The 17936-nt window shown below is 36.9% G+C and overlaps 2 protein-coding genes across 2 annotated transcripts; both read right to left on the minus strand.

Annotated features, from left to right (window-relative positions):
- Positions 1-6981: 6981 nt before the first annotated feature.
- On the minus strand, positions 6982-7883 carry LOC117620025 (chitinase 2-like). The gene has a single exon (XM_034350114.1). The coding sequence runs from the start codon at positions 7881-7883 to the stop codon at positions 7056-7058; it is 828 nt and encodes a 275-aa protein (XP_034206005.1). The 3' UTR covers positions 6982-7055.
- A 1338-nt stretch (positions 7884-9221) lies between these two features.
- On the minus strand, positions 9222-13344 carry LOC117620150 (peptidyl-prolyl cis-trans isomerase CYP22). The gene is made up of 7 exons (XM_034350275.1): positions 13027-13344; positions 12895-12918; positions 12685-12772; positions 12062-12154; positions 10298-10330; positions 10073-10129; positions 9222-9483 (listed from the first exon to the last, which is right to left on the minus strand). The coding sequence occupies exons 1-7, from the start codon at positions 13206-13208 to the stop codon at positions 9373-9375; spliced, it is 588 nt and encodes a 195-aa protein (XP_034206166.1). The 5' UTR covers positions 13209-13344; the 3' UTR covers positions 9222-9372.
- Between the last annotated feature and the right edge of the window lie 4592 nt (positions 13345-17936).

Below are 17936 nucleotides of genomic sequence, written 5' to 3' on the forward strand. Positions count from 1 at the left end.
AATATAATTTGCCATAATTTCAATTTATAAATTATTAGAAAATCCACTTTCAACAAAAATAGTAGATAATAAAGAAACGAATTTTTCTATCCTAATCCAACAGTCCCGATCTCTTGGACCACAGGAGTCCAAGAGATTGTGGTCACCCACCGTTGGATATTAATCCAATGGTTCAAAATAATATATATAAATGCAATATGACATAAATGATTATTACTCGATTCAAGTCAACCATTGAATTTACATCCAACGGTGAGTGACTATAAATCTCTTGGACTACAGGGGTCCAAGAGATCAGGTTACAAATGGAAGAAAAACTTTTGTCCAAACTATACAAGCTAATCCCAATTTTCTAGGGTTTTAGCGTGTTGCTTAAGTTACAGGCTAGATATAAACCCCAAAGTATTAGGTTTCCTTCTTCGTTGCTTTGATATATAATTATCAAAGTACCAGGGTTTCCTTGTTGCTATTTTCTTCACTGCTCTCTACACCATGGTTTCTTCTTTGAATTTCAAGCGTAATAGGATGGCCACTGGCCGCAGCAGAATCCCCAGCAACTCCATCCCTCAAGCTTTGTGTCCCGATCCCATCATCAACCTCGCACAAATGGCTGCGATCAAGGCCAGAGAGGCTGCAGAAGCATACTTCACGCTTCGACATTTCGACCATGCGATCATGCAGGCAAGGGCAGCCAAAGAGTTGTATCCAGAGTTCCCTGGTATGTACAACTACATGGCTGCATACCAAATTCATTCTGACGTATCACACAAGAAAAACTGGTACCATGTTCTTGGCATCCCCAACCCTAGTGTTGCCGACTCGGAAGCCATCAAGAAACAATACAAGAGATTGGCACTTGCCTTGCACCCTGACAAGAACGGATCTATTGCTGCCGATGGTGCTTTCAAGTATGTTAAAGCAGCCTGGGATGTTCTCTCCGACCGTGCGAAAAGAGAGGCTTACGACAAGTCTTTAAGTCCGAGGTCTCAAGGGGCTCGTGGTTCCAATAACAGCAAACCAGCGCAGCAGCAGAGGTCGAATGCGTGTTCTCGCAAAAGGGCCGGCCCTGATGCTAATTCTACCGGAGGAGATGGGAGTTTCTACAAGAAAACCATTAAGATTGTAAGAAAATCAAATCCGGGCCAAAGGGCGACTGTTGTGATGTTATCAGTATGCCGGGTGGCTTAATGTTACTTGATTTGTAAATTGCCTCTAATTTTGAGGTGATTGTTGTTGTATGTAACTACTTGATATTCAATACACCTTTTGTTGAAATAATTTTAAACCTAATTCTCATGTCTATGGTAGATAATCTGTCAATTACCAGGGTAGGGCATGGGGTAGAAATCAATTGGTTAATACTCAAAATGCCAACACAGAAATACTGTCAAGAAACCATAAACAGATTTATTACACCATCAAAAAACACCTGAAACCCAAATTCCACCTAAAACCCCAAGCATGCCTACGCGATTTGCTGCGAGTCACTTCAAAAGTTACAAGTTTCTGTTGAAAAGGACTTAACAGATTTTGATAAGAGATGACAGGTCTTCCTCATGATCGATTCATGCCCTATTGTTGTGCCTGAGAGTAGGAATAACTGTCGAAGTTTCCTGAACAGGAAACTTCGTGGGTGAATTTTCTGTGGGTCTCTCATATTGTGGAGGACGTCAAGAGCTTATTTGGCCAATCTGAAACTGTCAAAAAGTTGGGTTTGATTAATTTGACTTGTATGGGGTTTGCTTTCCAAGTGTGCTTGTTCCTTCCTTTTTCCTTTTCATACAAGTCTTTGTGAAATAACTCCAACGAGATGGAAAAAGTGTTGAAATATAATCCTGCAGCAGATTTCTTAGAGCTGAAGCTATCCTTATTTTGTTCTGTTTTGGTCAGTCTATTTAAATGATGTAATGAGAACCATTATATCATAGTCTAGGTGGATTCTCTAGCTTAGATTTGCTATGACAAGTGTAAGCATCTAATAGGATGACAACTGTAATTCTGTTAGGAGAGAATCACAATTCTCTCCTAGCAGTCACACTATGTAAGCTGCAGTTTTGCAGAAATCAATAGAACATTACATTTCTATTCCTTCTTCATTCTCTCTAGCTAAAATGCTCTACAAGATCACCTCTTCCTAATCTGAAAATACAGAGAAAAACTCAGAATGATAACATGGCCTCAGAGCCAGGTTTGATTGTTTATTGGGCGTGAATCTGTGAAGAAAGTGCTGGTGTTTGGCTGAGCTGACGATTGAGCTCACTCAAAACTTCACGAAGCTTGTCTAGCTGTGTCTGATGTCTAATATGGCAGGATCAAGTTCTTCTGAGCTTCGTACACCAGTATTCAATGGAGAAAACTATGAGTTTTGGAGCATTCGATTGAAGACCATTCTGAAATCTTATGGACTGTGGGATTTGGTTGAAAATGGCTTTGATGCTTCAGATCCAACGAAGGAAAAAGGAAAGGAAGAAGGATCTAAAGCTGCTGAAGAAGAGAAATCTGTAACGGCTAAGACCTTGATGAAAGATGCTGACTGATCCAAGGTGCAGTCTCAGACCAAATTTTTCCCAGAATAGTGAATGAAGAAACCTCAAAAGGTGCATGGGATATTCTGAAGCAGGAGTTTAGAGGTGATAAATAGGTAAGAAGTGTGAAACTACAAGGCCTACGTAGAGAGTTTGAATACACTCGTATGAAGGATAGTGAATCATTTTCTGTTTATGCTGCTAAACTGTTTGATCTGATTAATCAAATGAAGAATTATGGTGAAGAGTTACCTAGAGAAAGAGTTGTGCAGAAATTGCTTATTAGCTTGCCTAGATCTTATGATTCCATATGTTCTGTGATTGAGCATTCAAAGGATCTTGACACTCTTGAAATTCAAGAAGTGGTTGCATCTCTCAAGAACTTTGAGCTCAGATTAGATAGGCACAATGAAAATTCCACAGAAAAGGCTTTCACTAGTCTGAACATTGAGAGTAAAAGCTCTAAGAATGGAAGTTCTTCTGGAGGTAACAAGTCTCAGAAGAACTTGAAGGAAAATGGGAAGAATTGGAATAACAAGTCCAATTCAAATACCAAACCAAATGCATCAAATGATGGAACTAAAACACCCTGCAAGCACTGTGAAAAACTGCACTATGGCAAGTGCTGGTTTGAAGGAAAACCAAAATGCAGAGGATGTGGAAAGTTTGGTCACATGGTTAGAAATTGCCATGACAATCAATCTGTGCAGAAGGTGAACTATGCCAATCAGGTTGAAGAAACTGGAACATTGTTTTATGCATGCAATGCTGTGACAGATGTGAAAATGAGCAACTCTTGGTATGTGGACAGTGGTTGTAGCAACCATATGACTGGAGATGAAAGGCTACTGATAGACATTCGAAGGGATGTAACTTCCAAGGTGAAAATGGGGACTGGAGAGACAGTTCAAGTTGCAGGAAAAGGTACTCTTGTGATAGAAACCAAAACAGGCAGAAAACACATTCAAGAAGTGATGTTGGTGCCTAGTTTGGAGGAGAACTTGCTAAGTGTTGGTCAGATGATGGAACATGGGTATTGTTTAGTATTTGGAAAGGGAATGGTGACAATTTTTGATGATTGGTCACTGCAAAATCCTATAGCTAAGGTTCCAATGACTAGCAATAGGTGTTTCTCTCTCACAATGGTACCTGCTACTCAGTTGGTGTTGAGAGCAAGTGTGACTCACAGTTTGCAGACTTGGCATAAAAGGCTGGGTCATCTTAATGATCAAAGCATCAAGATGCTAGCAAATCAAGACATGGTTCATGGACTGCCTAGTCTAGAGAAGGATTTAGCAGTGTGTGAAGGCTGCAAGCTGGGAAAGCAGCATAGAGACTCATTTCCTGCAGAATCTACTTGGAGAGCTCAGTCTCCACTTGAATTAGTTCACACTGACATCTGTGGTCCAATGCAGATAGCATCAATGTCAGAGAATAGATACTTTCTGCTATTCATTGATGACTATACAAGAATGGCTTGGGTTTATTTTCTCAGAAATAAATCCAATGCTTTTGAATGTTTCAAGAAATTCAAAGCAATGACAGAATTGCAGAGTGGACACAAAGTGAAATCACTTAGAAGTGATAGAGGTGGAGAATTCATGTCAAATGAATTCCTTACATACTGCAGTGAGGCTGGAATACAAAGACAACTGACAGTGGCATATTCTCCTCAGCAAAATGGTGTTGCTGAGAGGAAGAACAGGACAGTGATTGAGATGGCAAAGTCTATGCTACATGAAAAGAGTCTTCCTTATGAGTTTTGGGCAGAAGCTGTTCATACAGCAGTCTACCTTCTCAACAGGTGTCCTTCTAAATCTCTTGAGAAAATGACACCATTTGAGGCCTACACAGGAAGAAAGCCAGGTATTGCACACTTGAAAGTGTTTGGATGCCTATGTCATGTGCTTATTCCTTCTGTTTTGAGACACAAGTTGGAAGAAAACAGTCACAAATGCATTTTTATGGGCTATGGATTGTGTGAAAAAGGCTATAGACTGTATGATCCTAAGACAAGAAAGATTATCTTGTCTAGGGATGTCTATTTTGATGAAGAAGCCTCATGGAAATGGGAGAATCCTAGCAATGCAGATGTGGGAGTACCTATGCCAGATGGAAATCAAGATACTGCAGAAACTGAACAGAGGGTATTAGATGATCACTCTCAGTTCTTGGATACTCAAATGCAGATGGAAGAAGAAATTGCACCTCAAGGGGAAGAAATGCTTGAAGAGACTCAAAGGCTTGATCACACACCTCACAAGTGGAGGAGTATTAATGACATCATGGCACAATGCAACATGTGCATTGTAGAACCTGACAGCTTTGAAGAAGCAGATTTGGATGAATCATGGAGATGTGCAATGGAGGCTGAATTGGAGATGATTGAGAAGAACAATACTTGGAAATTAGTTGACAGGCCATCTAACAAACCAGTAATTGGTGTTAAGTGGGTCTACAAGGTCAAACTGAACCTAGATGGCACTGTGCAGAAGAATAAAGCTAGGCTTGTGGCTAAAGGCTATTCACAGAAGCCTGGAATCGACTATAATGAGACATTTGCCCCTGTGGCAAGACTTGACACCATCAGAACTTTGATAGCCCTTGCAGCACAAAAGGAATGGAACCTATTTCAATTGGATGTGAAGTCTGCCTTTCTCAATGGCATTCTAAAGGAGGAAGTTTATGTTGAACAACCTCAAGGATATGTTCAAGAGAGCAAGGAAACCAAGGTGTTCAAGTTGAACAAGGCTCTATATGGACTGAAGCAAGCCCCAAGGGCCTGGTATGATGAAATAGATGCCTATTTCAACACTGCAGGTTTCAAGAAAAGCTTAAGTGAAGCTACTCTCTATATCAAAACTAGTGACACCTCAGGTATTATCATTGTCTCCCTCTATGTAGATGACATTATATATACTGGAAGCTATCCTAAAATGCTTGAAGAATTTAAACAAGATATGATGCAACACTATGAGATGACAGACTTGGGTTGTTGCATCATTTTCTTGGCATGGGAGTGGAACAAACTGACAAGCATATTTTCATTCATCAAAAGAAATATGCTATGAAAATTCTTGAGAAGTTTGGAATGAGAGAATGCAAGTCAGTGGCAATCCCATTAGTGGTGAATGAGAAATTGTGTAGAGAAGATGGGAGTGAAGCAGCAGATGAAAGTGAATTCAGACAGATTGTAGGAAGTCTCCTTTATCTGACTGCCACAAGACCAGATGTCATGTTTGCATCTAGCTTGCTTGCTAGGTTTATGCACAATCCCTCAAAGAAACACATGGGAACTGCTAAAAGGGTGCTGAGATACATTCAAGGCACATTGGATTTTGGAATTGAGTTTGCAAAGGGGAAGACAGCTACTCTAATTGGGTACTGTTACAGTGACTGGGCTGGGAGTGAGGATGATATGAGGAGCACCTCAGGATATGCCTTCACACTAGGTTCAGGCATGTTCTCTTGGGCTTCCATCAAGCAAAACACAGTTGCTCTATCTACAGCCGAAGCTGAGTATGTGAGTGCTGCAGAAGCAACTTCACAAGTTAAGTGGCTGAGATTTGTGCTTGAAGATTTTGGTGAAGAACAGATAGAAGGGACTCAAATTCTATGTGATAACACCTCAGCAATTGCAATGGCAAGGAATCCAGTTCATCACCAAAAGACAAGACACATCAGCAGGAAATTTCACTTTATCAGAGAAGCCATTCAAGCAAAAGAAATTGAACTGATATACTGCAAAACAGAAGATCAGATAGCAGACATTTTGACTAAAGCTCTACCTAAGGATCGGTTTGTGAGGCTGAGAAGCTTGCTTGGTGTGAAATCAGCTAAAGGATTAGAAGGGAGTGTTGAAATATAATCCTGCAGCAGATTTCTTAGAGCTGAAGCTATCCTTATTTTGTTCTGTTTTGGTCAGTCTATTTAAATGATGTAATGAGAACCATTAGATCATAGTCTAGGTGGATTCTCTAGCTTAGATTTGCTATGACAAGTGTAAGCATCTAATAGGATGACAGCTGTAATTCTGTTAGGAGAGAATCACAATTCTCTCCTAGCAGTCACACTATGTAAGCTGCAGTTTTGCAGAAATCAATAGAACAGTACATTTCTATTCCTTCTTCATTCTCTCTAGCTAAAATGCTCTACAAGATCACCTCTTCCTAATCTGAAAATACAGAGAAAAACTCAGAATGATAACAAAAAGAATCTCAGTTTTGAGTTGTAACTAGCAGATATAGTAAGGATGCACTCAAATTGTTCTCTAACAAATTATGTATCCATAGGACTATGTAATAATAAATTTATTAATTTCTTTTTTGTTCTTCCCATGAACAAGCTGTACATAGACAACTGATACAATACAGAAGCCAGAAGTAGTAGTACATACTTTACTTATATAACTAGTCACAATGAAAAAAATGATCTTATCATATGTGTAGGAAAAAAATCCCTCTCGCATGCACGAGAGCACATGCTAAGAGGCTAGTATATTACAATTCACAATCACATGACTGCCACTAATTAATTATTATTAGTCGAATTGAGCAAGAAAGCTTGTGATTTTCTCTCATAGTAAAAGTTGTTGGTAGAAGCAGCATCAGCTGAGAAGATCATGACCCCATTAATTTCAAATCCATTTTTCTCCAACAGACTCAAAGCATCAAAAAATGCATTCCCCTGAATCCCTCTTCCATTTACTTCATAGCTAGGCAACAACTTATCCTTTCCAAATTGCTTGGCCCGAAATGTGTAGGCATCTAAATACCCTTTTGGGGTGTTAACCTTGTCAGTGTAGAACTGGTGGTTGACATAGTCTATAACATCCCCATAACCATTAAAGAGTTGAACATATGGCGCAGCCGTACTATAAAATGGAGCAATGCTAGCTACTGAGATGAGCCTTTGTTTTTTAAGACGGGTGATGAGCTCGCCGATGCAAAAAGCGAAAGAACTTGATGAGTTACTGCTCTTCTGGTTCGGGAAATTTTCGTAGTCTATGTCAATGCCATCAAGATGGTAAGTGGTGATTATGGAACCAAGAGATGAGACAGCATTGGATATCCATAAGTTGGGGTCTGTTGGATTGTACCAACGAAGGATTGTTTGGCCTAAGCTCCAACCTGAGAGGCTTGCCAAGACTTTTACGTTAGGGTGGCTTTTCTTTATGGCCGCAACAGATTTTGGGGTTAATGTAGTCTCCCAGTATGGTGAGAATGTCCCATTTTGTGGATTGCCTGATGCATCTGCATCAATTGCAAAGCCGAGTATGAAATTGAAGTCAATTTCATCTTCAATTGGTACAGAGTCAAATTTTATTGGAATTCCTGAGGCTCCAATGTACTCCATCATCAACTTTCCATCTGAATCATGCATAGATAATTTGAACGGTTAGCCACAACACAAAAGATTAGATAGCTAGCTTAATAGCATCTACTTTTAAATAGTGAAAGCAAATATTTGTGGTACCAAAAATTTTATGTAGATGCTGTAGCACGCAACGATGCGTTAGGAATTGTGGATCCTTTATAAGCTATGTATATGGTGAGAAATTAGAGAGAATAGTTAGACTGCATACCACAAAATTGTTGAAACATGAATGCAGCTGCAGCAACATAAAGGAGAAAGAGTTGAAGTTGAGTCATTCTACTTGGTTGTCAATTATCTTGAATGAAGATGAAGAACCAATGAAGAAAGCCGTAGTTTTTATAAATCTATTGAAGTTCACATCAAGCCGGCCAGCACCAATGGAGCATATTTGCACAATTGGAGAAAGCTGGAAAGATTGTGATATCTATAATGAAATGATTGATGACAAAAAAGAACTTTGAAAGTTACAAGAATTTCATAAAGGAGAGAGAGTTGAATTTGAAGCATCCTGCTTTGGTTGTTTGCTTGAATGAATACGAATAAAAAAAAAAAAAAAGAATAAGTAAAGCTCTGGCTTTCATAAATCTATTGAAATTCACATTAAGCCGGCTAAAACCAATCTAGCATATACATATAATGTATAATATTTCATTTATGCACAAATGGATTACGCTGGAAAGATTCTGATATAAAGGACAAAAAGAAATTTCTAAAGGTTGCAAGAATTTCATCTATGTTTGTTTCATAACTAGGGAACTAGTCAAACAAATATTTGGTTACTGTTTTTGTGACACTTTCAAGGTTCAGCCGATGTTGCAGTTCCTTGAAGCAAAAAATAGGCATCTTTCTAGCACCACACCCTGACAAGAACGGCAATCCGTCGTTGCCGATCATTGCGCAGTTGGTGCTGTTAAGCTCTTACGAATTGCCTTGGACATCATCTCCGACCTTGTTTTTAATATCCTTTCTTTGTACTGTTGCTTAAGTGTCTGATTTGGTGTTATGTAATGATCTAATATTTGTTCTAAAAAGCATTGAAAATAGATTCTTCCTCTCTGGTCTTACTATAGGCACATTTCTGGTCTGATTTATAGACTTCACATAACCCAAATGAAATTAAACTTTTTCTTTGGAGGGATGCAAATAATATTCACACAACTGAGACCAAACAGGTCAAGAAGTTGGTGGGTATACCTATTTCTTGTTTATGCCCCCACCAAAAAACCCCTCAATAAAAATTGAATACCGGTTGGCTAAAAGGGAAGGGAAATGAGAAGGGGGCTATTCAGGAACGCAAAAAAGTTGCAAAAGTTGTCAAAGTTGCATGTGAAAAACCATCTTCAGAACCATATATTTTCTTTAGAATGAAACTAATAGAATACCTTTTTCTTTTTCTGGGAAAATTAACATTCTATTGGTTACAGGAGTTTTTATAGTTAATCAACAACAGAACTGCTTCTAAACTCAGGATTTACATCTCCCCACATTCAGCAATTACACAAGCTAGTTTGGGGCGATTGTTGGGTCCTGTAGCCACATTCTCAATCTTCCTAACCACCAAGAGGCCATCTCCAAGTACTCTCTGCATACAAATTAACAAAACAACGGAAAACAGGTTCTCAGTAACACTAATAACTGGAAGGTTTTAAAGGGAAACAAGTAATTTCAGGTTGAGCAACAAGGGGGGTATAGTCAGTGGAAATCCATATAGGTTGCCAGTCTTTGGAAATATAGACATAAGATAATGCAACTCCACTCTACCAAAATTGAAAACTACAACTATACAAATATGCTTAAGTTTGTTTTGCACACTCAAGGGGGTGTGAATTTTTGGATCCTAGATTCATTTTTAGGTAAAACATTTCCCAAGGGAATCTAACACGCCATAGGCTGATATCAGATCTTGGCTTGGGCATGGTTAGGGACAAAGTATATCACAGTTTTCATGCCAGATTGACTTTCACCTTAATGCTTAGGCTTTTGAGTCACCTCAAGTTTAATATCAGCTTCACAAGCCCATAGGGTAATACTTGTTCATCTATATGGCTCTTTTATTTATTTGGTAAGTGAATCATATGTCCCTCTCTCATTGATAAGTAATCCGGTGCCGGTATGTTTGAGTAAAATAATTTATATATCAAAAGAATTAGAAAGAAGGAATCATAGCATACCCCGAACACAACATGCTTATTGTCAAGCCAGTCACATTTCGAGCAAGTGATAAAGAACTGAAATGGAAAAAAGAAAAAAGGAACATTAATCAATAGAACCAAAAGTTCTTAACTCTTTGTGCGGGTATGTGTGCGTGTGTGTGTGTGTGTGTGTGTGTGTGTGAGAGAGAGAGAGAGAGTTTTGTTTTGGTTGGAGACACAGAGAGTTTGAATTGCTGAAATGACCTGGCACCCATTGGTATTTGGTCCACTATTTGCCTGAAAAAAGAGCACACGATTTTATCCATTCAGTCTCAATAAAACAATCCCATATTGGAGTGCACATAGAGGACAAAAAGGAACACATATTGGAAAACACACACACAATACACAGAAATTCCTTCAGGACTGGGATCCCTTGGCTGTTCACATGGCAACAAGGGCTGTTTGAACAGCATGTCAATTGGTTGATGACTTGGTATAGAAGCCATTTATGGTTTAGGTTTAAGTTTTGACAAACTCCCAAAACCCATGAGTTTAAAAACCTAAATTATAAGCTCTAAACGGGTGCGCTTTGGCAGACTAGCGCTGTTCTGGAAGGCCAGATGTGTTGTTCGTATGCTGTGTGATCCCTCTAAACAAGGTCCTGTCAAAGAAACAACCTATATAAAATGTATTTATATAATGGGGAAGGATCCATGACGCTATTTTTTACACAATTGTGAACCATTAGATTGAGTGCCATGGATCCTACTAATCTCAGCGATTAGTAGTGTCTACACCTAATGGTTAAAAACTTGTCTCAAAACTTGCATTATAAAAAAAAAAAAAAAAAAGTACCATGGATCCTTCCCCTCATAGATATACATTACAAAAAAGTAACTCATATGGGGACACAAATGAAAGACAAAAAGGTATGATAGCTTCAAATTCAATCTTGTATTCTCAATTTGAACATGAAAAGCTAGAATTCTATTAAAAAGAGTGGCCCAATTCTATAAGCAATCTAAAATAAAATCCCACAAGGAGAAGCAAATAATAAAAGTAATAAAACCCTAGTAAAACAAATTAAAGTAAACAGAAAGCTTGGGCAAACACTAACAATAGATTATTGGGCCATCCCAATTCCCATCAATCCCTTTGTTGTTTCCATGTTCTAAATGAATAACTCAGTAACCCAAAAAACGATTGAGGTTTGGCACAAAAGCTAAGTGAGATTACAGCTACTGCAGACATATATACACAGTAAAACGTTAAATCTCTTACACACATCTTACAATGTGTTTAGAAGCAAGTAATGAGTATGAAAATATTCAACCCATGAAGGAGGGGAAAAGAAAAGCAGGACAAAAACCTTTTTTTTTTTTGGTCATAGACAAAAAGCCTTTTAAGTGCTACAAAAAGGTCTGCCACACAGAAATGTCAAAAGACTTTCACAGATTAATTACACCATCCAAAACAGGTGAAACCCAAATTAGCTCTATAACCCAGGCATGCCTATGCGATTTACTTATATTACTCTTTAAAAGTAAGAAGTCCTATTTTAAAAGACTCTGACCCAAATTCCACCTAAAAGAAAATTCAGTTAAGACTTTAAACTGCAAACTCAATCACCCATAAGTAAATCAATGCCAATGGGGATCTTAAATTGAAGGACTAATCATCATAAGCACTGTGAACTAGAGCCTAACAATTTCGCAGCTTATACCTATGTACAATATATGAGATACAAATGAGTGATTGAAAAAACCCAAATCAAATTAGAACTTAGACTATTGCCTCTCAATGTACAAATTTTTTATTAAAGGATTGAAGGTAAAGTTTAACTAATTCTAAATTCTCAACATGAAAAAAAAAAAAAAAATTACTGCACATGATAAGTGTGTAAACTAAGGCAAGATAAAAATAAAATAAAAAAAGGAAAAAGAACTTGGAAAGATATCTTCCAAAACTATGGGGGAAACACAGTGAGAGTTATTCAATACTAAATGTACAATGAAAAATGCATACCATTGACAAAAGGCTAGGACCAGTGTGTTTGGCGTCAAAAGTCTCATCATCGAACTGATGTCCATAAATGGAAGCACATCCACTACCATCACCCTGCAAAGCAAGAACTTCATTATATGCGTCTTGTAACAAGAAGAGAAGAGAAAAGGAAAACTGTCATAGCTGCAATGATCGTAATTAACTACAATGGTTTTTTTCCTTAATAGGATAATGTTAATTCTAGATGAACAATTGTTATGACCAGGGCATTGCAGAACCCTCATGAATGGGTACAGCGTCCTTTATATGTAGTCTTTCCAGCCGTAACATTTTTAGCTGGAAATAGCAGTTTCTTTTCTTTATCCGCAAAGTAAATTGTTTAATAAAGGGAAAAAAAAAAAAAAAAAGATGACGATTGTAAGCAGTGTTGTGTACTGACTAGATATGTTCAGGGCAGAGCACATTGAATATATTTACAAGAAAAATTATAAGTTTCCTAGATGATACATAAGTTTACATATTCATATTTAGAAAATGGCAACAAACCCAGAATGGCAACAGTACACCTTACTTTTTTCTTTCAAAGAATTGAAACCCAAATTATAATTGAAAGCATAGATAATAGTAGAAGAAAGTGCAAAGACCTTGAGAAAATCACCAGCTTGAATCATAAAATCCTTAATGACCCTGTGGAACTGGCATCCCTTGTACCCAACTGGCAATCCAGCTTTTCTGCCAATTCACAAATCCAATTTTTACAATATACACAAACATAAAAGGTTAAAATAAAATAAATAAATAAATAAACCAATAGTACGAAAAGAAAAAAAATATTAGTGAAAATGAAGCTCTACCTGTACTCGCCAGTGCAGAACTGCCTGAAACAAGTAAAAAAAGACACAAAAGAACTCAATTAGGAATGAAACGACGGCAAAAAGTGGATCACAAAAGAGAGTAACAATAAAGCAGAACGAGAGTGGCAATGCCTGAAATTTTCGGCGGTTTTAGGGGCAATATCAGCGAAAAGCTCCATCTTGATTCGACCAGCAGGAATGGTACCGATGGTAATGTCGAAGAAGACGACTGGGTTCTTAGGGTTCGGAGGCCGCACGTGCCACTCCACTCCTCCTCCTCCTCCTCCTCCTGCGTTCCCTCCACTTGATGCCATTGAATTGATACGACAAACGCGCACACACAGAGTCACAGAGATGAGCTGAGAGAACGCAAACACTGCTGAGTTTGAGAGATTTTTATTTTTATTTTTTGATAAAGAGTCTCAGAGAATTATTTCACTTCGCTGTAAGTAAGCTAAAGCTAGGTTTTATCTTGGGTTTTAGCAGGGATGACTCAGAAATCGGACGCAGCCGTTTTCAATTCCATTTGGGCAAGCCCAATGGTGGGCTCTAACTATGCTCCAAATATGGGGGATGAAGGCCCATTTAGAGCTCCTGTAGAATCTTTTGGGTCGTAAAAATATCTAGCTCACAATGGTGAGCACTATACCCGGAGCTCTATATTTCAGGCTGTATATTTTTCAGGCAAAATTGGAGCAATGATCTCTGGACTAAGATCAAACTTTACTTTTCGTCTCTTATATTGTTAAATTGTTACGGTGATACTTTAATTATGCGTCCACTTTCAGAAATCGTCATTTTTATCATCTCAATCAACCATTAATAATGATGATGTGGCATGGACAAGTCCTACTTGGCATGGACAAAAATGTCTTTTCACATAATTTTTTAAATAAAAAAATCTCATCTCTCTCTCTCTCTCTCTCTCTCTCTCTCTTTTCACCTTCATCCTTCAAACCTATTCACAAAACACAAGATCAAGATCAAGATCAAAACCACCTTGTTTTTTTGAATTCAAAGCAATTTGATGGAATGGTTATCACCTTGAGCCAAGCGTGAAGAATGGACGACAAATGCTGCATTTTCTGTGACTCGATGGAGACTAGGAACGTTTAAGACATGCATGGCTTTCAGAGCCATTTGCCAAATTTTCAAACTTGCAAAATTGCAAGCAAGCTTTGGAATTCAAGAAATGAGGACATTGAGAAATTGGCACTTGCTCTAGGCACACAGAACCCATCCCTCCCTGCGATTTTCTTCTCTCTCTCTCTCTCTCTCTCTCTCTCTCTCTCCACCCAGATTTCTTCTCCACAGAACCAATTTCTTCCTCCCCCCCCCCCTCCCCATTCGGCGATTTCTCAAAATTTCTTATCCGCCCTACCAATTTCTTCCTGTTACTAAAAATTGTGGTTTTTCCCTTTTTATAAAATTCTTATTCAAAACTTTTAGATATAAATAATATACAAAATAAATATTAAACAGTAAAGTAAAATAAAGAGCCAAGTAAACAAATAAATAAAACAAGTTAAGATTAAGAAAGCAAGCCTGGTATAGTGAAAGCACGTCAAAGACGCTGTCCTAAAGCCTTTGTAGCCTCCCTACGTGCAGGTAATGACGGTCTACAAGACTCCAAGATACGACCCCAATACGCAGGCTTAAGATCCGCTATGAGCACGTTCACAGTCGGATAGAAAACTCCAAGCCACAGAACCGTTGCCCAAAAATAATATAGAAAGTATGGAATATGTGAAAGTATGAGAATAGAGAAATCTGATTGTAGTGTATTTCAAATGTGAAGGAGGAGTGGCCTTTTATAGGCATCCAAAACTCGTAACCTCCAAACACATTTAACCATAAAAGTTGGTGGCAATGAATAGAAAATAAAAACTGAAAATTAAACAATTTGTAACTCCTATAATAAATAAAAGAAACTAGCCAAAATTAAAACAGAAAATAAAACGTTTTAAAATTTAAAATCCTTTCAAATAATAACACTTCCTACACTTCTTGTTTTGATTAGATCTTGGGTGAAGGATGGGGGCTGGGGTTCTGGGTTCGTGGGTGCTAGGGTAGAGGGTGGCTATGGGATAGGATTGAGGGTTGGAGCTTGCAGGTGGTAGTCATGAAGGAATAGGGGAAGAAGAAATCATCGGGGTGAGAGAGAGAGAGAGAGAGAGAGATAGATAGATTTTTTTATTTTATTTATGAATTTGCCAATTTGCCCTTAATTTTGGCAAAAAATTTAACTAAGTTGATGGAAAGACCAATGATGCAACAGGAGAGCTAATTGAAATATCACCGTAACAATTTAGCAACATGTGGGGCTAAAAATAAAGTTACGTCTTAGTCCAGGGACCATTGCTACAATTTTACCTATTTTTTATGATGTAATTTAGTTTACGTGCTAAATTTTTTTGTTATGTACTTATTTTGTGTTAATGTATGTTTGTGTTATTTTAGTTTTTTTAAGGAACATTTCAACTAAAAAAAATAAAAATTTGGACAAGATTTTGAAAATAAAATTTTATTTCATATTGAGATGAAACATACAGTTTTGATCGAATGTCAGATAATAATGGATGTAGATGGATGCAACTCCTCATATTTATGACTTTCATCCTGATAAGTCCATATTTTATATATTTATGCCTCATTTACTTATTTATTTCCTTGGATTAAATTGTTGGGTTTAATGTATTTTGTGAGAATTTTGTAGTTGATCCCTAATTAGATGAATTGGACGAAAAGATGTCAAATTGGACTCAAAACCTGTTGGGATGTGTGGCAAGAATTAATTGAAGACAAAGAAGATGTTTCTTAGAAGCCAAGCAACTGGTCCAAGCTTAAAGGAGGAAGTTTGGTTAAATCCTTGTGGAATTTTAAGAAATCAAAGAGATATTGAAAAACCTATTTTTGGTAGTATTTGATTGTAACTAGGGTTAGGGATTTGTATATTATAAATAGCATAGTGCTGGCCTCATAGAGAGTATCCATACTTTTCACTACCCGAAACTACCCAATTCTTGGGAAGAGAAGTCATGATGCTGCTGGTATGATTCTCCAATTGCACTTCAATGGCTACATTTCAAATGGGCTGCTTTCCATATGTATTTTTTTTCAAACCTAAAGGCTAGAAATCAACGGATGATAATAAAATTTGGCTGGATAAACAGGAAAAAAATAATCCAACAACTGAAATTTAAATCCAAACGTAAAAATAAGTACATATATTATTCTAAGTTGGTTGCAACCTCAAAACATATCCTAAACTCTATAAATATCTATCAATTTGTTAATAAAATTATGTTTGTGAAATTTCAAAAATTTTACGTCAAAATGTTCAAAAAAATAAATCACTGAGTAATATGCAAAAATTAACTACAAAAATTAACCACAAAAAAAGAAAAAGAAAAAGGATTATATCATTCTTTAACAATTTAATAAAGTTGTGGACTCAAATTATGAATTTGCAAGGTTGGAAAAAAAAAATAATTTGATGTTTTGAGTCCTCTAGAGTTGGAGATGGCCTAATAATTTTAACATCTAATCAAGTCATTGTGCTTCAAGTGGAGAACTGGCTCATATTAGTCTTTTTTAATGCCCTTGTATGATTTAAAAACTTCAATATTCTACTTTTATGTGCAAGTTCCAAGAGGTTCCCTATATATTCATAGATTTTGTTATCAAAATTAATTTTAATAAACTCATCCATAGCTTAGGGTTGGGGGAGATGGTGATCTTCGAGGCTCTTCTGCCCTGATAATGGAGATCCTTGCCATTAGACAAGCTCTAAGCGTGTGTCCAACTTCAACTCACAGATGTGATGGTTGAATCTAATGCCCAAAGTGGTATCTCGATACTCAACAGACAGATTGCGGTGGATGCTGACCTTGAAGCGATTGTCTTCAACATACAGCAGCTAGTGTCTCAATTTACACGAAGAGGAATGCTAGCAACCTTCTCTCTAACCTTCTCTTTTGGACCTTCTCCCTTCTCTTTATGACAAGTGTCATTTTGCATACACTTAAAACAATGACATTAATGCATCACACAATTTAGTTTTTGTTTTCCAAGTTTACCATTTTAAAATGTATTGGCTTTTATATTTCCTTCAACTTATTCAAATTTTGTTATAACTTCTTTAGCACATTATTAAAAAAAAAATTTTAAAAAAAACGTCATATTTTTTAAAAATAAAAATAAAGTTTGTTTCATGACATTGTTATCATCTTTATTTTGTTTTTAACAAAACACGCGTTCTCTTTGGAAAAATTAAAAATTACAAAACAATTCAGTTTTTATTTTCTTATTTAATTTTTAACAAGCTGGTAAGAAAGTTATAAAAAAAAAATTTGCTTGTTATTAAAAAAAATTAATACATTTAATAAAGATAAATTTGGAAAACAAAAACTAATTTGCGTGAAGCATTAATGACATTGTTTTTAGTTTAAGAAAAATGACACTTGTCATGAGAAGAAGGGAGAAAGTCCAAAAGAAAAAGTTAGAGAGAAAGTTACTAACACTCCCCTTACACGAATGACTTTTGTGTTTGCACCTTGACGTCGTAATCGAGCTACACATGCGATAGCTTGTATTCTTTCTAGACAGGGGGTTCTCATGTGTTGGAACTGAATGACTCTTTAATATTCTTGCAGCTAATGTTAACCTTTCTATTCATTTCTAATAAAATCTTCCAGCGGCTTTGACATTATATATTAAAAATAATAATATAATAAAATAACTCATCCATAGCTTTTAGCAGCTTTGGTTTTCCATTTTTGTAGTGAAAAAAAAAAATCCATACAAAAATGTTACCCACTTTATATTTCTAGCATTCTCTGGACCCGCTTTGAATTTCAAATATTTATGAAACACTGCAATACATCAATTCCCCAATTAATCCAATTTATTAAGTTTCAACAATATAATTAATCTACTTATAACATAATAATTAAAGAGAACCATGCAACTCCATAATCAAGATTGACTTGAAGAAAATCTTAAAACTGGATCTGGTGCAGGAGAAAGCAAGAGACAGAAAG

The sequence above is a fragment of the Prunus dulcis genome, chromosome 2 (assembly GCF_902201215.1).
Source record: "Prunus dulcis chromosome 2, ALMONDv2, whole genome shotgun sequence".
Classification (NCBI taxonomy): Eukaryota; Viridiplantae; Streptophyta; class Magnoliopsida; order Rosales; family Rosaceae; genus Prunus; species Prunus dulcis.